Source organism: Dromiciops gliroides, chromosome 2 (genome assembly GCF_019393635.1).
Source record: "Dromiciops gliroides isolate mDroGli1 chromosome 2, mDroGli1.pri, whole genome shotgun sequence".
NCBI classification, from domain to species: Eukaryota; Metazoa; Chordata; class Mammalia; order Microbiotheria; family Microbiotheriidae; genus Dromiciops; species Dromiciops gliroides.
In genome coordinates, this window is record NC_057862.1 from 192,207,828 (window position 1) to 192,232,218 (window position 24,391).

Below are 24,391 nucleotides of genomic sequence, written 5' to 3' on the forward strand. Positions count from 1 at the left end.
TAAAGGAAGAAAATTTTATTTCAGCGCATATACACAGCCACTGAACTATTTGACCTTGGCCTTTGAGGAAGGGCAGCCAGGCCTGCCTAGTCCCTGGCGCTGCCCCAGGGCGGCCGTCCTCGGTCTCCATAGAAAGGAGTGAAGTGCAAAGGTCCACTGGGCCCTCCCTTCTGCTCTTGTCTCTGCAGGATAAGCTGTTCTGTCCGACTGACTCTTGGAGTGGCATCTCCCGAGGACATCAAGGACATCTGTACATACTTAGGACAGTGGATCCCTCTTTGGGCCCCCGGGAGAACACACACAGTCATCTGTCCATCCAGGGGCATTACGACCCTAAACCCCCATCCTTGAGTAGTCTGTCGGTTACGTCCTGGAGGCGGTTTTTTCGCAAGGGGGGCAACTGAGGGTACAGTTCAAAGCCCTCAGGCAGGGCCACATTGGGAAGCTTGTAGTAAAGAAGGTGCTGCTTAAGACTCTGAGGAAAGTAACAGGCAGTGTGACATGAGCAGGAGGAAACTCCCTCCTCCCGCCCTGACCTCCTAGAACCCTGCTCTCCCTCCAGCCCCAACCTCTGCCGAACTCACCTCATTGGCCAGGAGCCAAGTCTTCTGAAGCATCCACTTGCTGGCGGCTCCCATCACACCCTGGAAGCATAAAGACACAGACAGAGCTGTGGAAGGCCCTGCCCTACTGGGATCCAGGCAGGGACATCCATCCCCCCCCCCCAAACCCCAAATTCTTCTTAACCACCTAACACTGTTCTTCCCTTCCCCAGAGACACCGGGGACTTCTTCCCCATCAAACCTCCCCACTGAAATGAGGGCATAACCTACAGAGCTCTTTGGGTCCTGGGAGAAGATGAAGCTATTGACGTGCGCCACAGCCACAGCATAGAGCACTGGACACCACTGAGGGCACAGAGCCCCTGTCACCAGTGCTTGGAAATAGAGTTTCAGGAGCTCTAGGTTGTCTTCAGGGGGTGCTGTGTAGTTTTCCAGGGACACGGGCAACTGTAAGGGACAAAGAAGTCATTTGGCAATGAAGTTCCCTCTATGTAGCTGCCCCCAATTAGCCTCTCCCCTTCTGAAAGGAGACCCTTCAGGGCCAGGGGCAAGTACACCAAGCCAGGAAGGGGAACTAGACTTCTGCTGGGCTCATTGAGCCCAGGGACCCATCCACAGGGACTCTTGCTCTGAAACGATTACAACTGTGGCATACAAAAGAGAAGCAGTTATGAATTCCTTCTGCACACTAATACCACAACACTCTTCCTAAGAGGAACACCACCATGCTCAGGAATGTATGACCGGCTCCCTTGCTGCCTACAGGAGGGAGCAGCTCAATTCTAGGCCCTTTAGAAGCTGGCCCCTATTCCTTCCTGTTCCCCAACCTCTGACCTTTGTTCTGGTCAGGTCAGACTCCTCACCGTGCTCCCTTGCACATCTTTCCTTTCTACCTTTCCCAGGCCTACTCATCCTTCAAGGCCCAGAGCAAGCCCATGTTCTGTAATTGCTAGACAAGGTGTCCCAAAAGTCTTGGTGCAGTTTTTCAATGCTTTAGTAGCTTAAGTCTGTACCAAGACTTGTGGGACACACTGTATGAAGCCTTCCTGGCCTACTCCAGCCTGCATTCACCTCTCTTACTCTGCAAGCTTAAAGCACTCATGGTCAGAACCATATAATTCAGCAGCACTGGGTTGCAGTGTGTTCTATTGGCCTTATTCTGTGTACTGTGTTCAGGTCGACTGTAAGCTCCTCAGGGGCAGGACGGTGGGTTTTGTGCTTCTTGGCACCTCCTACAATGTTCCAAAGGGCTCAGGCATAAGAGAGGAGCTCAAATGCTACCTGGGCAAGGGGCAATCCAAGGGCTCGAAGGGCTCCCACGTGTTCCCCGAAAAGGGAGAGGCGTAAGGTGACGCTGTGTTGGCGCTGCAAGGGAAGCAGAACCAGTGCGCCAAAGAGAGGGTCCCCAAAGGAGACGGCTTCAAAGTGCTCCAGGAAGCTGCTGTAGAGGTCCGGGAAGGAGGCCAGGCCAGGCAAAGGACAGTCCAGTTTCAGGAGAGACAGTGCCTGGGGCTGGCAGAGCTGGGCAAGCAGGGCTGTGATGACCTGCTGGATGGGGGCTTCACGGAACAGGTCACTGTCCATCAGGAATACACACATGAGCCTAGCTAGACGGGCAGCAGGAAGCACCGCCCGCAGGCTGGAAGGGCGCCAGCTCTCCAGGACCAGCACCCACTGCAGGGCCCGGGTGACCGTGCCCAAGGAGCAGAGGTGCAGGGCCTCGGAGGTAGGGCCTGAGGCCTGGTGGTAGAGGTGAATAAGAGGGAGGAAGGGCCAGTCCACAGGCAGCAGTGGCTCCTTTGGCACAGGGAGGAGCAGGGAAGGAATGTGAAGGGGTTCTCCCTGGTACAGGGCCTGGGAATGCAGCAGGGCGGGGCGGGGCAGGGTGCAATGTGCCAGGTAGCAGCCACGAATGCTGGGGAGGTCTCGGCATGCTTCTGCCAGCAGGGCCCCTCGTCCTGATGCAGGGCTCCTGCCACTTCCCAGGTTCAGCTTGTCAGAAAAGTCAGCTGCCTCAGGGCCCCCTGAAGCTCCTTCCCTGCAGCACAATGAAATAAGGAGAGAAGATATGGGTGGCTACCTCTCTAGCAGCAGACAAACAGCCCTGACCATCCTTGAGATAGCACCCAAAGGGGCACAGCTTCCTGAAGGCTCCCCACCCCCACCCTCAGTTACGTTCTTCCCCACCAAGCCCCAAACTTACGGGAGAAATTCTGGCCGGAAGACAGAGCCCAACAACAGTTCATGGGCCAGGTACTCACTGCCCGGCAGCAGGTGACTCAGAAGGTTCAGTGCCACAGTGTGATAGAGAACAGCATCTGGGGTCGGCTCTGTCCTGAGTCCAGCCTGTAGAACAGAGGACGTGAGGAAGGAGATGGATGGGGGGTAACAACAGAAGTAGAGAGAGAGCCAAGGCAGGAGACCACGAGGGAGGCAAGGCTGATACACACTTGGGGGTTTGGTTTTATACTGACGACAGAGGATAGGAAATGGTTTGACTGGACTGGAGCAGGCTACCTAGGGAGAGACTCTGGTAGGGTTGGGAAGGGGGAGGCTAGCAAGAGGGACCAATGAAAATGGGAAAGTAAGTAAAGGTAACAGGAAAGTTAGAATCATATGTGAGATGAAGGTAAGAAAGGGAAAAGAATAAGAGGGGGAAAACAGACCTACCGTTCTCTGTGCCAGTGTGAGCACCAGGTATTGTAGGTGGTATTCATGTCTCAGAGCCCATGCAAAGAACGGGGTGAGTCGGGGGACACGAGAGGGTGCTCCACAATGACGCAAGTAATCTTGGAGCCCGGGGGCACCCAACACTGAAGCAAACTGTGGAGGGAACCTGCTTAGCCTCTGGGACCCAGCTTCTGTCCCTTCCCAAGGCTGCCTGGTGTACACCACTCCCTCCTGTCTAATCCCAAGGGAAAGCAAGACAGAAGGGGAATCAGTCTTGCTTTCCCACTTGCTCCCTTCTTTTTCCCTTTCTTTCATCCAAATCCCCACCCAGAAACTCATTGTCCAAGGACTTACCTGGCCACAGAGCCCCTTGTGAATTCGGGCCAGGGTGTTGAGAAGAGAGAGAAGGGAGGTGAGGAAAGGGAAGGATGAAGATGATCCAGCCAGACTGAGTGGGGGACAGCCTCCCACACACCCCAGTGAGATGAGGTTAGGGATGAACTCTGGAGCTGGGGCACAGGACAGTGGATTGCAGAGGGGAGAGCAGTGCCTGCAGAGAGCAGAACAAAGACTAAAGTTAAACCCCATCAAAGCACTCCAAATGATGGAGTCCTTATAAGTTCTGTTCTGGCCTTACTCCTTTCTCTATAGCCTCTCCTCTGATGACCCATGAGCCTCCATAGGCACATGACTCTCAAATCTACATCTTCAGCTCCATTACTCTTCAAAGCTTCAGATGTCTGTTGGACCATCCCCTCCAGATGTGCTGCAGGTGTCTCAAAACCTCACTCACCCAAAATGAAACTGATTTCTCTTCTTCTACCCAACCACACCCTCCTGCAGAGTTCTGTTTTTCAGTGGAGGGCACCCTCAGCCTCTCAGGTGTTTCCCAACTTCTCTCTCTCGCCCTACACTGAACCAGTTCCCAAGGCGTGTAGATCCTACCTTGGCAGGTTCACCCCCTCTTCACACACATCTCCCTAATCCAAGTTCAGGCCCTTACCACCTATCACCCAGACAATTACTGCAGCTTCTGACTCTACTTCCTGATCCCAATTTCTCCCCTCTCTGATCCATCCTTCACACAACTGCCCCAGAAGCCCTCCTCAGGCCCAGATCTGATCCAAAAATCCTCTGTGGTTCCCAATGCTTCTCCCCAAAGGCCTTTAAAGGCCTCCCCCAGGCCAGCTACTACAATATTCCCTATGTAGCAACCAACCTGAACTACAGGCTGTCCCCCAAACTGGACAGTCTCTCCCCTCCCCATGTTTCTGCCCAGGCTGTGTCCCTCACACCTAGAAATCAATTTCTGCTCCCCATCTCTGACTCTGGAGCCCTGCTCTTGTAGGCTAAGCTCAGATGCCACCTTTCTACAATCCTCCCCCACCCCAAATGGTAGTCCTCTCTCCTCCCTCCCCCACTGACCTCTCTTCTACTTACCCTAGGCCTACCCTACTTCTCCAGTAGAATGTAAGTGTTTGGAGAGCAGAGACTCATGTGTTTTTGGTGTTGTATTCCCAGCACCCAGACTGCCGCCCTGGTGCTTAATAAATGTATGTAAATAAACTGAACTGAAAAAAGCCAGGGATGAGGAAAAAAAGGGCTTTGTTTTGCTTTTCCTGGCATCTTCCCTTGAGAAGAGATGGACTTTAGGGGCAGCTAGGTGGTGCAGTGGATAAAGCACTGGCCCTGAATTCAGGAGGACCTGAGTTCAAATCCAGCCTCAGACACTTGCCACTTACTAGCTGTGTGACCCTGGGCAAGTCACTTAACCCTTCTTGCCCTGCAAAAAAAAAAAAGAAAGAAAGAAAGAAAGAAAGAAAGGACCTGGGCCCAAGGCTGAACCAGGAGTTTCTGTGAAGGAGGGCCACTCCTTCATGGACTTGCAGCTAAGATCTGGGGGGTGGGCCACATGGGCTCTGCTGAGATACACAACGGCCTAAAGTGTAGGCCTGCCCCGCTAAGCATACCCAGCTCCCCAGAGTAGGAGCTCTTCAGGCAGTATCAGGGCTGCAGTGAATATGTAGCCATGTCCCATCTGCTTGTGCTCAGACCTCTTCCCAGAAGGCCTCAGTACTCAGGAAAGATGAGACAGGTGAGAGCTACTACTTGGTAGTTGGGACCTTGCTCCAGGCAACTATACCTGAGAGAATCCCACAGGCCCTGAAAGGTGGGCTGACTCAGCAGGGGCAATACCAACTCCTCTGAAAGTCGCTCCACATCCTGAAGACATTCTCCAGGGCACAGCTTTGGCTGGAAGGAACCAACAGATATTTAAATTAGCTGAATTTGAGTGAAAGCCATCAACCCTACTGCAAAAGTTGGTGTCCAGAGCTCCTCCTTCATCCTCAGTTCTATCTCATTATCCTCCCTGGACTGGCTGGATGGAGAAGACAGAAATAACCCTACTCTACCAACAGAGTGAAATAAAGTAGGGAGGAGCTCTAGGCTCCTCACCCTGAGGATGAAATATCCAGGGGTCTGCCAGAGAAAGGTAAGGTAGAGGCCCTCTTTGGATGGCTCAGGTCTTCCATGAAAACCCAACACGCTCCTTTGAAGTTCATTTGGCAGAAGGGAGACAAAAAGAGGCAAGAGGGGAAAAAAAGGTGAACTAGTCCCAGGCAGGGCTGTGGACATGTGGTGCAGTGTAAGGGCTCACCTGCTGGCTCCAGGCCTGATAGTGGGCTGCTAGGTAGAGCAGGCAGGCAGTGGGCAGTGGGGCCAGGGCCCTCCAGGTGTCAGTTTGGGGCAACTCCTTCAAGACTTGCCTGAGAATTGGTTCTATAAGAGGGCGCAGCCCAGACACTTGCACCCAAGTGATGGAGGGAGGGACAGGTGACTGGTTGGACTCCACAGGGTAACTGTAGGGACAAAAGAAATATGTGGAAAGTGAGTCCCCTTCTTCTTCATCTCTACTCAAGTGCTCAAGGAATGTGGAAGCCCTGGAGGGAAGCAGGTTCAGGGCTGGAGCCGTCATTTCCCTGAGGCAATGCACTGCAGACAGCACAGGGCCCACAGGCTCCCAGGTGCAAACTCACGGGCTGGCTGGTGCAGGGAGCTCCACGTTGCTGCTGCTTGATGCCTGGGTCAAGTGGGCTAGCAGGGTGATTAAGGCTGAGATTCGCTGCATGGCAAGCGGGCTGTGGGGCCGGATGCTCAACTCCTGGGGCAGGCCCTGCAGAGCCTGAATCAGCACCGGATAGAGCTCTCTGTTAATAAAAGATGGGGAAGGGACAGGGTCCAATAGTTATCCAACGCCTTTTGTGTGAAGGGCCCTGAAGTTAGCTCTGAAAATAGGAACTGGCAAAGGACCCAGTATTTGCCTTCAAGTCTCTCTCGCTATCCCGCTGGAGGGCCATGAGGTGTCATCACTCCAGTACAGGCTAAGCACCAAGTGAGGGGTGACTTGAGGAATTAAATAACTGGAGAGAAGAAGGGAAATGACAGGCAGAGAGACCATATCCTTCAGGCTGTACGTAACCTTTTCTGTGACTTCTTTCCCAAGGCTTTCCTTCCATTTGACTCAAGAAACCTGGAATCATCAGTTACGACATGCAAAACTGCTCTGCACATGGCTCAGAGAGACGCAAATAGAAAAGGCGTCCGTCATGCCTTCACGCTGGGATGGCGCACCCACAGACTATGACTTGCCCTGGTGTGCAGTGACGGATGGCCCCCAGGCAGGATCCCCACAGGGCAGGGTGCACTGGTTTTGGAGTCAGGAGACCTGGTCCCAATTCTGGCTCTCCTGGGGGACCCAGAGGAAGTTATTTCACTTCTCTGGGCCTCTCTTTCCTCACCTGTGTGTGTGTGTGTGTGTGAATTAACAATAACAGCTAGCTAGCAGATGTAGGATGCGATATGGTGGACTACGTACTTTACAGAGATGATCTCTTGATTCTCACAGCAGTCCTGCAAGGTAGGTGCTGTTATTATCTCCATTTTACAGGTGGGAAAACTAAATCAAAAGGAGGTGAAGTGACTTGCCCGGAGTCTAGCTAGTAAGTGTCTAAGGCTGTATTTTTTTTTTTTGTGGGGCAATGGGGGTTAAGTGACTTGTCTAGGGTCACACAGCTAGTAAGTGTTAAGTGTCTGAGGCCGGATTTGAACTCAGGTACTCCTAAATCCAGGGCTGGTGCTTTATCCACTGCGCCACCTAGCCACCCCTTAGGCTGTATTTGAACTCAGGTCTTTCTATCTACTGTACTACCTAGCTAATCTCTATGGTCTTTTTCATTTCTAATTTCCATAATCCCTGCCATACGTATGCAAAGAGCTCCCCCAAATCTTACTCATACCCTATAGATAATACCCTAGCATGCTATAGACAGAAAGACTGACTGGGGTCCCCAATATTGATGCCAGAGGTGAATACGGGAGGAGTCAAAGAGGATGTTCCCTATCCCACACAGAACATTTGTTTCTCAAACCATTCTCACCTGTAAAGGTCTCCACCTTGGCCATAGGTAGCGGCTACTGCCCAGAGCCTAAAGGACTCTGTGTTCAGTTGCTCAGCCTCCTGGATGGGCATGGCCAATTCCTGAGGGGCCTCAGACACAAATCGACACAGGCGACTTCGAAGATCAAAACCACTCATCTAGGAAACAGTACCCGGAGACCAGAAGGCAGATCAGAGCTCCAGTCCCACCATGTCTCTGGACAATACACCCCTTAGCCTCAGGGGGAATACAACATTTGTGGCTTTTGAATAGGGACAATGGCTTAATTCTATGGATTTTCTGTCCACATCCATAGTACAACTTGGTCCAAGAGAGCCCTGACCTTTCCTTTCTCCCCTGTGGTGTGACACTGCAGGTGCAGGGGCAAGGATTAATTAATTCATTCACTCATTCCCATCTGTAGGGCTCTGACAAATGTGTGTAAGGCACAATGTATAGGGACTACAAAGATCTATGCAAAGGAGTCCAGTAGCGGGGGAAGGACACTGGTAGGACTTGATGGAGACAAAAGATTTTTGCTTCAGGTGAGAGATGAGTATGTATTTATAAGTGCCTGAGTTGATTGCAAAGAATTGGAAACAAAATAGATGACCATCAACTGGAGAATGGCCAAACAAATTGTGGTACATGAATGTAGTGGAATGTTACTGTGCCATAAGAAACAATGTGTGTGATGAAGAACAGAGATGCATGGAAAAATACACGTAAACTAATGAAGAATGAAGTAAGCAGAGCCAAGAAAACAATATGCACAGTGACTACAACAACGGAAATGGAAAGAACACACCAAAAAATCAGGAGTGAGTAAAAAAAAACTATAGAGATCAAGCTGGATTTGAAGAGACAAGAGAGGACACGCTCCCAAACAGGCTAAAAGGTGATAGACACTGCACATTTGGGGACTTTTTCAATGGACTGATCAACTGTGATGATAAAAAAAAAATTGTTATATGGGATGGCTTTCTTGGGAGGGGGAGGAAGGATACTGGGGATAACTAGGATGATTAAAAAACCAGAAGACATTAATAAAAACTTATTTAAAGAAATAAGAGGGGCAGCTAGGTGGTGCAGTGGATAGAGCACCAGCCCTGGAGTCAGGAGGACCTGAGTTCAAATCCAGCCTCAGACACTTAACACTTACTAGCTGTGTGACCCTGGGCAAGTCACTTAATCCCAATTGCCTCACCAAAAAAAAAAAAAAAGAAATAAGAAGTATCCTGATCCCTTCTGGCCTAGGGCTCTATGAACCCACAAGGCACCAACCAGAAAGGAAGGGGAGGGGAGGGGGGGAGGGGAGGAGAAGAGAGGAAGAGGAGGGATGGGGAGGATCTGGGACCTGGTTTAAATCACAGGGATGCCTCTTTAATTGCTACACTCAGGCCTTCTCAATCTTGTTTTTTTGGTGACCCATTCTGTACTGTCTGTTCCCAGTTTTGGCCTTCATGCCTTGCTTACCAGACGGGCAGAAATATTCCTGCCAGCTGATGCCAGGACACGAAGCAGCTTCATGGCCGCAGCACAGGGCACACCGTGTAGGCGGGAAATTGGTCCTTCCCCCACAGGTGACCAGCTAGAAGGCAAGAACTCTCGAACCAGGGTGTCTATCAGCCGAGGGCACTCTAGGACCTAGAGGGGGGAGGACAAAGACACTAGGAGTGAAGGCACAGATTCTGATTGCATCTCTCCTTCACCCCCACCTCCTACCTTTCCATCACCTTTGTGGCTGACTCTAGAGAGTGCCGTGCCACTCGGATCAGCACAGCAAGAATGTCCTGGACCACAGTGGGGGAAGGGCAGGTCACCTCGAGTAGGTATCGAAGTCTAGGCAGCAGCTGAGTAGCCAGGAGACCCTAGGTGGGGTCAAAGGAGACAGAAATACTGACAAAAATGGATAATCCAAGGAAGCCAAAGCTTCCTGCCCTCTGGGGGCTTCCATCCCCTCCTCAGCCCTTTACTGCTGCATGCACCCCCAGATCCTGAGGCCTACTGTTCAATGTGTTTGTACAGACACCAACCTGGCCCCCAGCCATCTCTACCTTGATAACATCGTGTCGGGCTAAGTCTGGTGGGGGCCGGGTCTCTTGGGGGTTCTTCTTTCTTGCTTTTTCTGCCAGGGTTTCTTCATCCTCCTCTTCTTCTTCTTCTTGGGATGGCATCAAGGGGAAAACAGCTGCTCCCTGATACCAGGAGAAGGTGCGGTCCAGGAGTTCCTGCCAGAAGAAGTGTCTGGAGATGAGAGCAGGCCTCCTAACCTAGGCTCCAAAACAAAGCTAACTGTCCCGTACTTCCCAGGGACATTGGCACTGAATGACTACTGTGTGCGGGACGATCTACAGAGAAAGAGGAGGATGAGGCAGGGGACCTGGAATGAGGCAGATCTGTCCCACTGCTGTGACGGAGGGGCTCAACCCAGCTCTTCAGTCCAAGGCCCACAGGAGGAGAAGGAAACATGTGCATCTCCTTGCTAGCCCCCACCCATAGCTGCTTCTTCCCTTTGCACCTTCTCTCCTATAGCCAAAGGTTACCTCGTCTCCAGGAGCCACTAATAGGGCACGCAGGGCCCACACAGCGGCTGCAATAACACTGTCCACACTGTCATCCAGTGAAAAACGCAGCAGGAAGAGGAAACCAGCATCCAAGAGAAGGCGCAGGACACTGTCTGTCAGCTGGCTCCCAAATTCACCTGCCTGGGCCTGGAAAGAGTTGGAGGAGGGGAGGGAGACAAGGGAATGGAGAACTCTCAGAGAGGACAATGACCTCAGCAGGTCTTCGGTCTTTCCATTCACCACCCTGGGCCCTGCATCCCCTCATTGCTTGCGCTGACTCACATGAAGGAATTTTTCTGAATTAGTGAGAGAGGTCAGAAAGAGGCAGGATACCAGGGAGAGAAAAGAGCTGGGAGAGAAAGGAAGTAGCCAGGGGAGGGAGAGAAGGCTCACTCACTTTAGAGATGATTCGGGCCAACACCTGCAGGGCCAGCGCTCTCTGCTGGGAGATCTGGCTCCGGGCCAGATGGAATAGCTCTTGAAGGGAGTATCCTGCTCTCTGGGAGGAAATGAATTGATGAGCTTGGTGCTCAGACCCAGCCTGGGGCTTCTTGGCATCCCTTGCTCCATGATGGCAAAGAACCAGAGAGTGCTTTTCCCAATACTATCAGTGTTAAAAACCCTTGGCAAGGCTTCCCCAGGCACACCAGCAGCATAGCTTCCATGATACCATACCCCTGGGCCCAGGGTTCACCTCTGCCTCCTCGCCGTGATGATGCAGGCCTAGATGAGTGGGCAGGTCGACATCAGGGGCCAGAAGCTCTCCCTGGAGACCAAAACGTGCCTGCTGCATCCCCTGATGATGCGAAGAGAGAAGAGGTTGTGACCCTGGGTACCAGCACCACCCTCCCTCTCCTCCTCCCACCTACTATAATCTAATCCTCCACCTTCATCCTCTCAGTAAGTTAGGGCTCCAACTCCTCTTCCAGGCTGGAGGTCCAAGGGTGGCGACAGGAGAAGAGACGGCCAAGAAGCAGCAGAAACTGTCCCACAGATCCCCCCATCTAGTCTTACCTTCTTGGGAAGCCTCTGGGACCCACCCTCCTCACCTCCTGGGTTTTCTGCCGCCGGAGCTGGGGCAGGTCCTGGGTCCACTGAAGCTTTTCCAACTCCACGGTGCCCATGTGAAGCCACTCCTTGTGAGGGGTCACAGGCAATTCTGGAGCTGGGGAGGAACACTGGATTAGATCATCCATTGAGGGTTCTGGGGGCCCCGACTCCTAGGTTTCGCTTTCCTCGAGGGGATTGAATCAGAAGCCAGAAGGTGCCACACCCAGCCTCCCAACTCAGACCCAGGCAGCTAGTGTTGGCCAGTGGCTAGAAGACTCACACTGGCCTGGAGCCCTAGGGACTCTGAGGCTGCCTCCATGAGACCCAAGCAGTGGGCCCTGCACAGTGCTTCCTGCTGACCTCACTCTAAAGAGAGATCCTTTGGGAAGAGGAGGAATAAGAGGGTCTGGCCCTCCTTCTCCCTGTGCCTGCAGAATACCATGTGGATACCATGTGTGGACTGACCTTGGGGCATAGGAAGACACTGCCCCTTGGGGGCAGGCTGGTTACTCCCCTCCTCCACTACCAAGCCCAGAGACATAATCTCTGTCTCATCTCCATCCTTCAACCTCCTGCCAGTCCTGCTCAGCTGCCCTGGAGCTGTGCTCAGGGCAGGAGGTTCCCAGCGCCAGTAATCAGGTTTGGTCTTTTGTTAATCACTAATGAAATCATCCTGTTCCTGGAAGATGATCGCTCCCATTGGCCCCTCTGCTTCTGGTTAGGCATACACACACAGATCCAAGGCAGGCTCACGATGGCAACTTCCTTTCCCCACCCCCACCAAAAGCACAGGCAGAAGGAGCCACAGAGGTGGAACCAGCCCCAGCACCTAGCTCTAAAGACTGGCTCAGTGCCTATGTTCTTACACTGTAGCGAATCTCCCCAAGAAATGAGAGCGGGTAGAGCATGAGAGACCTAGAAAGAGGCAATGCAAAGAGCAGAGCATGCATGCCTACAGAGGACCTGTCATGGTGGGGCTGGACTCTCAGGATGGGTGTGCTGCCCCTCTGACAGGCTTGGGACACGGGGCGCTCTTTCCCTCACTCCTCCAAACCTGAGGCGGCCGGCTCTGGCTGTTTCCTCTTGTACCCACTGGGAGGTGGTGGCCCCACTGGCTCCTCTTTGGGCGTTTCATGAACAACAGTCCCAGAATTCTGTTCTTCCATACTTTCCACTCCCGTCTGACCATTGGTGCCATGTCGAGACTTCAGGAAAGCAACCAAGCTGGGATCTGGGAGGCACAGGGAAGGGCAGGCAGGGAGAATGAAGAGAGCATACGTGACAGGCTGACCTCTCCTAGATGACATGGTCTCTACCCTTGAGAGCTGAGAATAAAACAATTCTCCACACAGCGGCAGCTCCAGCTCTGTTGTGTTCTGTGTGCTCCCTGTTCTTTCTCCATTCAGCCACCAATCCTATGCAGCTCATTAGCAGGGACACAGAGAAGGGCTTTATGGAAGAAGTCATCATTAGGAGAACGAACGTCCCTCTCACTTCCTCCCAACTAAGCAATGTGACCGGTCTTTCAACATTATGAGAGCTGAGTTTCCAGGAAGGCTCCAGCCAAAATGACCCTGATCCCCCTACCTAGCTGGGCCAGCAGCCTCTGTTGTTCCTGAAGGATCTCCTCTGGGCCCAAGGCATGCAGCTTTGCCAAGTTCTCCTCATGGATGGTCTGGACCTCACGCCTGGCATCTTCACTCTGGAGGCCCTCCCCAGTGATGAGCTGGAGCCCCTGGGAGCTCTTGCCAGTCTCTGGAACACACAAGCCCTGCTCCCTGAGTCCCAGTGCCTCAGATGTCAGAGATCCTGAAAAAGGTTGATGGTTTGATTCAATCAATAAGCATTTATTAAGTACTTACTGTGTGTCAGACAACGTACTAGGCTATGAGGACAGAAATAAGAACAATCTCTATCTTCTACAGTTACTTTAAATGGAATTTCTCTTTCTATCTCTTGCTGCTGAGCCTTGTTGGTCATGTATAGAAATGCTGATGATTTATGTGGATTTATTTTATATCCTGCAACTTTGCTAAAGTTGTTCATTGTTTCAAGCAGTTTTTAAGTTGATTCTCTAAGTATACTATCATATCATCTGCAAAGAGTGATAGTTTTGTTTCCTCCTTGCCTATTCTAATTCCTTTAGTTCCTTTTTCTTCTCTTATTGCTATAGTTAACATTTCTAGTACAATATTAAATAACATAGGTGATAATGGACATCCTTGTTTCATCCCTGTTCTTATTGGGAATGCCTCTAACTCACCCCCATTACATATACTATTTGGTGATGGTTTTAGGTAGATACTGCTTATTTTTTATGTGGGGCAATGAAGGTTAAGTGACTTGTCCAGGGTCACACAGCTAGTAAGTGTCAAGTGTCTGAGGCCGGATTTGAACTCAAGTACCCCTGAGTCCAGGGCCAATGCTTTATCTACTGTACCACTTAGCTCCACTTATTCCTATGTTCTCTGGTGTTTTTAATAGGAATGGTCACTCTATTTTGTCAAAATCTTTCTCTGTATCTATTGAGATAATCATATGATTTTGGTTAGTTTTGTTATTGATGTGGCTGAACAATATCTTCAGAAAAGCTTGCATTCTACTGGGAGGAAACAACATGTAAACAAACACGTAAATCTAAAAGAAACACAATTTAGTCTAGGGGGAGGGACAGATAAGAAATAAAACCCAAGGGTATCAAAAATGTCCCCTGCAAGAGGTGGCATCTGACCTGAGTCTAGAAAGGGGATTGAGGGCTCTAAGAGACATTAGTGAGGTAGGAGAACATTCTGGCATTGGAGGAGAGTCAGGAGTATCACAGTGTCCTTAGGGCCCACCCAATTCTGTGAAACTAGTGCATCCTCACACATGCTCAGCATCTCCTCTCTCTCATCCCTGATGTGTCTCCTCAGACACAGGGCTTCCTAGAGGCTGGGAGCACCTAAGAGCTGCCTTTATATGATGCATTAAAAGGTGCTTAGAAGCATCTCCTAGACAGTTTGTCACTGTATCCTCACAACCACCCAGAGCTAAGTACTTCAGACACCACTAGGACCAACTTACAAACGAGGCACCAAGAACTTAAGAGAAAGCCGGGATCACTGAGCTGTTAGTGCCACAGGCAGGATTTCAACCCAGCTTTCTGCCACCTCAAAGTCCAGGTCACTTTTCTTTCTTTTTGAGGGGTGTAAGCTGCAGCAAGCCTTGCCTTGTGGCAAAAATTTTAAATGAAAAGAAAACCAGTTCAGGAACTACCAAAAAATGCCCCTGTGTCTGACAGCCTAATGCCCATCTTCTGCCCTGGTCAGCATCATCCCCAGCACTGGTTTCATCTTCCTGTGTTTCATTGGCACAATCGGCTTATTTCACTTTCTATCAGCTCACTCTGTCTTTCCATGGCAAGCTCCCCCTTCACTGCCACACTGCCTGGCTCTCAGCTCAACCTCTTTCTGGAGGTTTCTCCTCCACCTTTCGAGCTACAATCTGACCCCAGACTCCTGTCAGAAGTTTGGGGGATGAAGGCGGGATCCTTCTCTCACATCACTGTCACTACAATTTTTGAATGAGGTTCACTTATTCCCGGAGTCTTCTCCAATAAACAGATGATTTCTTGCCTCTTCTCCTTTAGGACCTAAAATTGAACCCATGCCCACAATCACTATCTGCCCTGTGAATGGGAGGTTAATCAAGGACACTGAGACAATTGCTACTGAGATCTGGCTCCCGCCCCAGTGCTGTTTTTCTGACCAGGGCAGATTCACCCCTCCCTAAGTAGCCTGGTGGCCTTCTGCTCCCAGGAACGTACCATATTTGTGCCAACTTAGTGCAGAAACAGGATCTGCAGTGGCCCTGCCATAGCTCAGAACTCTTAAACTCAAGTGATCCATCCGCCCCAGCCACCACAGCAGTAGGGATTACAGACATATGCCACAATGGCTGGTTCCAATGCACTTTCCAAATGGGAAGGGAAAAGAGTATATGCCACAGATACCTCCCTGAAAGTTCTCATTCTAAAGAGCCTTGTCCACCAGCTAAGCCTCTCCGATGCGAGCTCACCTTCCTGTTGGCCCTGGGTAGGCACGGTCATCCCTGGGGGTGTGCTGTTTGCCTCAGCATTTCTCCTTGCTTCAATCTCCTGGGCAAAGATGCTTCTCTTTCCAGATGTTGCTGTTTTCCCCTGGGGAGCAAGGTAAAAAAGCTGGGGTGACTACCACCTCACCATGCTTCCACTCAGGTATTTCTAAGACAAAATACAAGAAGCCATACTTGGCCTTGGAGGACCACAACCACAGCCCTTGGGGAAGGGAGGGCAGTCTAAAGAAATGTCTTCTTAGCCTCCCACACAGGTTCAACAATCTCACCTACCTCTTTCCACCATCTTTCTGGGATCCCACCCTTGTTTACCTGGGGGCCCTTCTGTGAGCGATGGAAAACACGGGGAAAAGCCACTCCACTGGGAAGGGGCATGGTCACAGTCATCGCACTGGTATCATGTTCCTGAGGAAGCAAAACAAAACATACTAGAGAGGTAACGTCTCCACTGGTCATCTCTGAGCCCATTGAAAAGCAAGGGATGAGCAGGCCCACAGATGAGAAGCAAATTCTCACCCTTCACCCTTATAGAGTGGTGCCTACCACTGTATCCTGCCTGGCAGGAGAAAAAAAAAATTCTTCTTATAATGGTTTTCTCTCCCTTCCTTTAACAAGGAGAACTGAAGTACTGCCAGCATCCCCCGCCCCCCCCCCCCATCCTTTTTCCCAACTAAGGTAGGGGGAAGACGCACAATTATTTTAGTGAAGATAGCTGTGATATGCTGGTCATGCTGATCGAGTCTCTCTTCAGGGTCCTGTTCCTCAGGGAGTGTAAAGTTCGGACTGGGTCTGGCCCTCTTTGGGGGAGCAGGGACTAGAGTAGGGGGTAAATCTGGAAGCTCTAATAAGACAAAAAAACCCCAAACAAACATGAGGACACCCAGCGCTTCGCAAAAAATCAGGGTTGAGAGGAGAATATAATGAAAATGAACAAACTAAGAGTTCAGAGCAAGAAAAGGGAGAGTCATCTACACTAGTTAGAGACACTATGCGACCTAGAAGGAAAGAGTTATAGCAACAGAGGATGTGGTGAGTCTGACGAAGTGGGGAAGAAGAGAGAAGAGAGGAGAGGAAAGGAAGAGGAAAAGAAGAGAAGGGAAGAGAGAGAGTTTTCAGGAGGCAGAGTCCCAAGAGATGAATGCTAAGTCCCTCCATCCCATCCCTGCAACATGACAACTTACTGTCTAAGGTCACCACATCCCGCTGATCCTGCAGAACAGGCAGCTCCTCACCAGCCGGCCACTCCTTCTTTACCTTCTTCACTATTCGTACAGCTGGGGTGGCCCCTGAAGAAAGGAACTGATTCTGGAATCGCAACAAGTCCACCTCGGACTCTCCTGGTTTTGGCCTTGACAACATTTTGTATCTGCAGAGTCCTGCCACCTGAGATCTATTCCAAGCCTTGGGGTTCTCCTCTCATTCCCACGCAGGAGCCACACAACAGTCCCTGGGAGGATTTCAGCACAGTGGATACAATTTAGCCAGGCTCCTAGAGGTCCGAGTCACTTGACCCTTGCCTCTTCTCTGTGGGCTATTTTGGGCACACTGCCCCAACATAAGTCTGTATCAACTAAGTCCTTCCTATGTCCTTTTATTCTCACTCCATTCTAACCAACTGTCCCTACTAGGCTTGTACATTTACATAGGACTCAATAGTGTGCAAATGCCATGAGACAGCTAACAGATGTCTTATTCCCATTTCCCAGAGCTTCAAGGCCTCGCCCTGGGCTGCAGGGATACTCCTCACCTGAAATGGAACTTGGGCCCTTCTGTTCTTTTATGTTTATTCTATTATTGTACATCATGTTTCTTTGCCTTTATCATCATTTAATAAGTATTTGCTGAACCCTTCACATCCTCAAAACTGTGCTATGAGGAGGATTATAAAAAAAACATAGGCCACAGTTTCTGTGCTTAAGGAGTTGAAAATCTCAAAAGATATACACGAAACAACTGGAGAACAATTGTCTGGTGGTGAATAGGAGTGTAACAGGTAAAAATGACTATTTTTCAAAGCCAAAAAATTGGGACACGGAACCTGACAAAGGATATTCCTCGTGCAAAACATCACTAAAAGTACACTTTCTTTTCGGAATTAGGTCTGTCCTGGAAAATCCAGGGCATGTAGCTGCTAAAGATAGCAATTTAAAGAAGGAAGAGATCAGAGCAGGCTACAGAAGGTGGAGGATGGAGGAGACAAGTGAGACAATGAAAGATCACAGAAGGTAATACTAAAGAAAGTATTTTGTCATTTCTGTGCAGATAATAATAATAATAATAATAGTTAATATTTACAAAGCACTTACTATGTGCCAGGCTTTACAATTATTATCTCTTCTGATCCTCACAAAACCTCTTGAAAAATGACTTCCAAATCTAACCACAACCCTCATCTCTCTCCTGAGCTCCAATCTCCCATCACTTACTGCCGACAGACACCTCTGACTGGATGTCCCACAGGCACCTCAAACCAACTCGTCCCAAGTGGAATTTCCAATTTTGTTATTTCAGTTGAGGGCACTGCCATCCTTTCAGTCACATGGATTTTCAACCTCCATGTCACCTCCTCTATACCCCTCTCTAGCTGTGATTTCATGATACTGCTCTTTCCTGATTCTCTACCTGCTTCACTGTACCAGGCCCTCTTAGTCTCCTTTGCTGTCTCTCCATACCCACCACGTTCATTAAGAGTATCTCCAAAGCTCTTTTTGCCCTATACTTTCTCACTTGCTTTCATTGGTTCCCATGGGCCCAAATCTATATATCTGGCCCTAGTCTTTCTCCTGAATTATAACCTCATATTACCACCTGCCATTTGGACATCTTGAAATGGATGAAATGGCTGTCCCATAAACATCTCAAACTCAACACATTCAAAACCAAATTTATCTTTTCCCCGAGCCCTCTTCTGAACTTTCTTATAATTGTCAAGAGTCCCACCATCCAACTCATCTGTGAGGTGAGTGAAGCTGGAGATGAGATCCTCAGGGTGAATTTCAGATCAGACAAGATGGCTGGGCTGCCTGGAAGAATTATTGAGGAAACCCAGTGTTTACTGGCAGAACCAGTTCCTGGGATAAAAGCAGAACCAGACAAAAGCAACACACATTATTTCCATGTGGTTTTGCAGGCCCACGGGATTCCTCCTTCGAAGAAGAGACTTTTAAACTTCAACTACTTCTTCCAAAAGAACACCCAATGGCAGCTCCTAAAGTATACTTCATGACCAAAATTCACCGCCCTAATGTAGACAAGGTAGGGAAAACAAGTTTGGGTATTTTGAAAGATAAATGGTCCTTACGGTGCTGCTCTCAATCCAGAAGATCCATTAGCAAATGATGTAGCAGAACAGTGGAAGAACATAGAAGCCCAAGTCACAGAAAGAGTCAGAGCCTGGACTAAGCCACATGCCATGAAAAATATTTCAATTCAATCTCAACCTCAAGTGCCCATCACTTCTATTCTGTCAAGCCCCTTTCCTTCTTTGCATCCAATGGACAGTCCTAGAAACATTTTACAGAACAAAAACGAAGAGTCCTTTGGTGATCAAATGTACCTGAGCAATCACTGTTGTGGTGCATGAGGAAAGGCTAGAAGTATCATCTGGATCGTTGTGAAATTATTTAAAAACATATAGAGGCGGAGCCAAGATGGCAGAGGATAGGTTGTGACTCCCACAAGCTCCAGATAAACCCGTCCATTCACGCCCAAATAATGCGGTAAAAATCAAAACCCAGAACAGCCTAATGCACATAAGAACAGAGTGAGACTATTTCTCTGCAAAAGAGGGCAATTCTGATCACCTACTGATCAGGCTGAACAGCTCAGGGCGCAGTCCGGACCCAGCCAAGGACACTGCTTCCAGCGCATGTCAGAGTCTTCAGCACCAGCAGCTTCTGAGGCTCCGATTACGGACTGGTGAGGGGGTTCAGAGGCAGGCTGGGGTGAAGTGGAGGCAGTATCTACTGGAGTTGGGGCAAAGCGCCCTGGGTCTGAACCAGTGGGCTGAATCAAGTGGTGGTGGCCCAGTGGGGGAGGGGTAAAAGCACGCCAAGCTTCCGACCATAGAGAATCAGAGTTCAATCAGACTTCTGTTTCCGGGTCAAAGAGAAAGCGGCTGTGATTACTCACAAGCCAGGCAGGCTGAGAAGAAGCCCAATCACCCCCTGGGCCACGCTGCAGCACAAACAGTGTGTCCTGGAAGCAACGCTACACTTTAAGGAGTAAAAAGCCAAGAAATAGTAAGCCAGGATGAGTAGGCAGAGAAAGCAGAAGACCACTGAAAACTTCTTTGGGGGAAAGGTAGACCACAATACATCCTCAGAAGAAGAAGATAATAATAGGGTCAAAGCTCCAACATCCAAAGCTTTCAAGAAAAATATGGGGGGGCGGCTAGGTAGCACAGTGGATAAAGCACCGGCCCTGGATTCAGGAGTACCTGAGTTCAAATCCGGCCTCAGGCACTTGACACTTACTAGCTGTGTGACCTTGGGCAAGTCACTTAACCCCCATTGCCCTGCAAAAAAAAAAAAAAAGAAAAATATGAACTGGTCTCAGGCCATGGAAGTTCTCAAAAGGGACTTTGAAGAGAAAGTAGGAGCAATAGAATGAAGATGTAGAGAAAGAGAGGAAGGAATGGAAAGAGAAATGAGAGCAATGCAGGAGAGTCATGAGAAAAAAGTCAACAGTTTGAAAAGCCAAATGGAAAAGGAGATTAAAAAACTGTCTGCTGAAAATAATTGCCTAAGAATTAGGATTGAACAAATGGAAGCTAGTAATTTTATGAGAAACCAAGACACAGTAAAGCAAATCCAATTGAATGAAAAAATAGAGGGCAATGTGAAATATTTCCTTGGAAAAACAACTGACCTAGAAAATAAATCTAGGAGAGATAATTTGAAAATCATTGGACTACCTGAAAACCATGACCAAAACAAGAGCTTAGACACCATCCTCCAAGAGATTGTGAGGGAAAATTGCCTGGATATTCTAGAAGCAGAAGCTAAAACAGAAATGGAAAGAATCCACCAATCACCTCCTGAAAGATATCCCAAAAGGAAAACCTCCAGGAATATTATAGCCAAATTCCAGAACTCCCAGGTCAAGGAGAAAATATTGCAAGCAGCTAGAAAAAAGGAATTTAAATACTGTGGAGCTCCAATAAGGATAAAGCAAGATCTAGCAGCTTCTACATTAAAGGACCGGAGGGCATGGAATATGATATTCCAGAGGGCAAAGGAACTGGGACTTCAGCCAAAAGTCACATACCCAGCAAAACTAAGCATCATCTTTCAGAGGCAAACATGGAATTTCAAGGAGAAAGAAGACTTTCAGGCATTTGTTATGAAAAGACCTGAACTGAATAGAAAATTTGACTTTCAAATACAAGACCCTGGAGAAGCATAAAAAGATAAACAGGAAAAAGACTTCATGAGGATATTAAAAGATCAAACTATTTATATTCCTACATGGGAAGATAATATTTCAAACTCATAAGAACTATCTCAGTAAGGATTTAACAGAGGACACAGATCTGAACTGAATATGAAGGGATGTTATGTTTTGTTCTTTGTGGGTTGTCTTATGTCTGGGGCCGGATTTGGGCTTGGGGCCTCCTGGGTCCGGGGCTGGTGCACTGTCCACTGTGCCACCTAACCCATAATGACATCCTTAAAATAGGGTTGAGGTATAGGAGAAATAGACTGGGGGAGGGGGAAGGGGAGAGATAGTCTGGGGAGAGGTTGTTCACATGAAAAAAGCTTATGAAGGGGAGGGGAAGAGAGGGAAGGAATTGGGGAGTGAGTGAACCTTAATATCATCAGAATTGGCTCAAAGGACTAACATACATACTCAAGTGGGTATAGTAATACATTTTTGCCCTGAGGGAGGGGAGGGAGATGATAAGGGAGAGGGGGAGAGGGGAAGGAGGGAAGGGCAGGTTTGGGAAGAGAGTAGTAAAAAGCAAAATACTTTCCAGGAGGGTAAAGATGTTCTGCATAACAGCACAAGTATGACATACTGAATTGCTTGATTTCATAGGGAGGGTTGAGGAAAGAGGGAGGAAGAAAATTTGGAACACAGAATTAGCTCAAAGACCTTAAACTCATCAGAGTTGGCTCATGGAGGAATAACATTCACACCCAGTTGAGAGGAGTAATCTATTTAACCCACAGGAAAGTATGAGGGGAAGAGGATAAGGAAGGAAGGGTGAAAAAAAAAAAGGCAGTGCAGAGTAGGGGAGGGGACAGTCAGAAGTAAAACACTTTTGAGGAGGAATAGTTTAAAAGAAGACAGAAAATAGAGTAAATATCATGGGAAGGGAATAGGATAGAGGGAAATAGTTATGATGATTGAATATAATGGCAAAACATATGGTACCTACTTTGCTGGGCTAATATGAAGAAAATTCTTTGTCAAGTTTAAGGTACTTTATTTAGGTTATGATGAACAGGATACTATCAGAAAAACCTGGAAAGACCTACATGAACTGAAGCAGAGTGAAATATACTGTATACAAAATAACAGCAATAGTGTAAGATGATCTGCTGGGAAGCATGTGGTTATTTTCAGCAAGGAAATGGTTCAATATAACCCTGAAGGACTTATGAAAATGACAACCCATCTACAGAGAAAGAAGTGATAGTATCTGAAAATAGATGGAAACACATTTTTTTCTTTTCTTTTTTTTTTTTTGGTGAGGCAATTGGGGTTGGGTGGCTTGCCCAGGGTCACATGGCTGGTGGGTGTTGGGTGTCTGGGGCCGGATTTGGGCTCGGGTGCTCCTGGTTCCAGGGCCGGTGCTCTGTCCACTGCGCCACCTAGCTGCCCCTGGAAACTCTTTGGGAGTTTTTTGACTGTTTTCTCTCACAACCTAGCTAATGTGGGAATGTTTTCCATGACTACTCATGTATAATGGGTGGGTGGGGGTGGGAATGGAGGAAGAAGAGAAGTTAGAACACAATTTTTTTAAAAAATTGAGGTTAAAATTTGTTTTTACATATATTTTGGAAAATAAAATTCTATTCAATTAAAAAAAACACATATAGGAGTGGGCGGCTAGGTGGCGCAGTGGATAGAGCACTGGCCCTGGATTCAGGAGGACCTGAGTTCAAATCTGCCCTCAGAAACAAGACACTAGCTGTGTGACCCTGGGCAAGTCACTTAACCCTCATTGCCCCACAAAAACAAACAAACAAATAAATAAAAGCCTCTTAGCTTCCACTCTCTCCTATTACCAATACATCCTTCACACAGGCACAAGCCTGACTATGTCAATGACCTTCTCAATAATTTTCAATGTCTCCTATTCCTTTTAGAATAAAATGCAAAATCCTTGATTGGCATATAAAACCCCTCACAATCATGCTTCATCCAACCTTTCCAGGCTTATGTCACTTTACTTCATTTTATTTACTCCACGTTTCAATCAAACTGGACTTCCATTTACCTGAACCCAGTAGCTGATTCTCCTACTTCAATGCCTTTACATAAGTGTGTTCTAAGATTGGGCCTGGTGGTCTTGAGGCTATCATGACAGTAATGGAAAAATACTGACAATAACATTTTTCGAAGGTTGGTTCAGCTATCCCTCAAAAATATTTTGTCTACCCCAAGCTTCTTTTTCTCCCTGATAACCAACCTTCCAAAATAATATTTTGCCTTGACCCCAGGAGGGCCATACAAAATCAGAATATAAGAACCCCTCTCCTGCTAGAGCACTCTCTTCCTGCCGGAGCACCCCCCTCCCCTCCAATAGGAGCACTCCCATCTGCTGAATAGACCCATGTCTTGAGACTCCCTAATGCAGCATGCCCCTGCATGACTTGTGCTTCATGTTGGTGTATATGCTTGAATTATGTGTTGGGTCTCCTTTTCCTTTCTCCCCTTTCTCCTCTTTCCCCACAGCTTGCAATAAAACCTTGCATTGAACTGACTGCCATTGTTTTTACATGCTGTCCTCAGCACTGGAACCCCTTAAAGGGTTATTTCCCCCAGTGTCTCTGGTTGGCTCATGGGCTTTTCCTTAGACAATAAACTGGGCATCCAGGCAAGGACTTAACCTACTCACAAGCTACCCCTCCACTGCGGGGAAGAGGGGCACTGAGAACCCAACTACAGAAAGCAAGGGTCAATAGGGGAATCCCACATCTTTCCAGGAGGGGCTCCCTTACAACTGTCAAGAACAGAGTGCTTGGATGATTTTGATTATATTAATTTTAAAAAATTTTGTACAAACAGAAGCAATGCATCCAAAATTAGAAGGGAGGCAGAAAGCTGGGAAACAATTTTTGAGGCCAGTACTTCTGATAAAGGCCTCATCTCTAAAATATATAGGGAACTAAATCAAATTTATAAGAATCCAAGTCATTCCCCAATTGAGAAATGGTCAAAGGATATGAACAGGCAGTTTTCTGATGAAGAAACCAAAGCTATCTATTCCCATATGAAAAATGCTCTAAAGCTCTAATGATTAGAGAGATGCAAATTAAAACAACTCTGAGGTACCACCTGACACCTATCAGATTGGCTAAAATGACAAAAAAGGAAAATAATAAATGTTGGAGAAGCTGTGGGAAAATTGGAACACTAATTCATTGTTGGTGGAGCTGTGAACTGATCCAACCATTCTGGAGAGCAATTTGGAATTATGCCCAAAGGGCAATAAAGCTGTGCATACCCTTTGACCCAGCAATACCACTTTTAGGTCTTTTTCCCAAAGAAATCATGGAAAGGGGAAAAGGACCCACATGTACAAAAATATTTATAGCTGCTCTCTATGTGGTAGCAAGGAATTGGAAGTTGAGGGGGTGCCCATCAATTGGGGAATGGCTGGACAAGTTGTGGTATATGAATACAATGGAATACTATTGTGCTGTAAGAAATGATGAGCAGGAGGAGTTCAGAGAAACCTGGAGGGTCTTACATGAGCTGATGATGAGTGAGATGAGCAGAACCAGAAGAACATTGTACACAGTATCATCAACATTGAGTGTTGATCTACTGTGATGGA

At 48.4% G+C, this 24,391-nt stretch overlaps 1 protein-coding gene and 1 pseudogene across 4 annotated transcripts in view; one reads left to right on the forward strand and one right to left on the reverse strand.

Annotated features, from left to right (window-relative positions):
- The window catches only part of RPAP1 (RNA polymerase II associated protein 1), a 29,591-nt gene continuing 5,200 nt past the window's right edge, over positions 1–24,391 (reverse strand). Inside the window, exons 2-25 of one of the 4 annotated variants that reach the window (XM_043986724.1) lie at positions 16,563–16,828; positions 16,074–16,222; positions 15,694–15,786; positions 15,346–15,466; positions 12,877–13,044; positions 12,344–12,520; positions 11,289–11,404; positions 10,934–11,035; positions 10,637–10,738; positions 10,219–10,386; positions 9,730–9,903; positions 9,409–9,543; positions 9,149–9,319; positions 7,673–7,830; positions 6,272–6,442; positions 5,893–6,094; positions 5,377–5,486; positions 3,588–3,783; positions 3,234–3,386; positions 2,767–2,909; positions 1,845–2,601; positions 834–1,010; positions 585–644; positions 1–475 (exon numbers count right to left, since the gene is read on the reverse strand). In XM_043986724.1, coding sequence (XP_043842659.1) covers positions 326–475; positions 585–644; positions 834–1,010; positions 1,845–2,601; positions 2,767–2,909; positions 3,234–3,386; positions 3,588–3,783; positions 5,377–5,486; positions 5,893–6,094; positions 6,272–6,442; positions 7,673–7,830; positions 9,149–9,319; positions 9,409–9,543; positions 9,730–9,903; positions 10,219–10,386; positions 10,637–10,738; positions 10,934–11,035; positions 11,289–11,404; positions 12,344–12,520; positions 12,877–13,044; positions 15,346–15,466; positions 15,694–15,786; positions 16,074–16,222; positions 16,563–16,740 — 4,131 coding nt within the window. In that variant the 5' untranslated portion in view covers positions 16,741–16,828 and the 3' untranslated portion in view covers positions 1–325. Of the gene's footprint in view, positions 476–584; positions 645–833; positions 1,011–1,844; positions 2,602–2,766; positions 2,910–3,233; positions 3,387–3,587; positions 3,784–5,376; positions 5,487–5,892; positions 6,095–6,271; positions 6,443–7,672; positions 7,831–9,148; positions 9,320–9,408; positions 9,544–9,729; positions 9,904–10,218; positions 10,387–10,636; positions 10,739–10,933; positions 11,036–11,288; positions 11,405–12,343; positions 12,521–12,876; positions 13,099–15,345; positions 15,467–15,693; positions 15,787–16,073; positions 16,223–16,562; positions 16,829–24,391 lie in introns of all 4 variants that reach the window. The other 3 variants (XM_043986723.1, XM_043986725.1, XM_043986726.1) reach the window with 3 other exon arrangements.
- LOC122738553 lies at positions 18,267–18,964 on the forward strand (annotated as a pseudogene).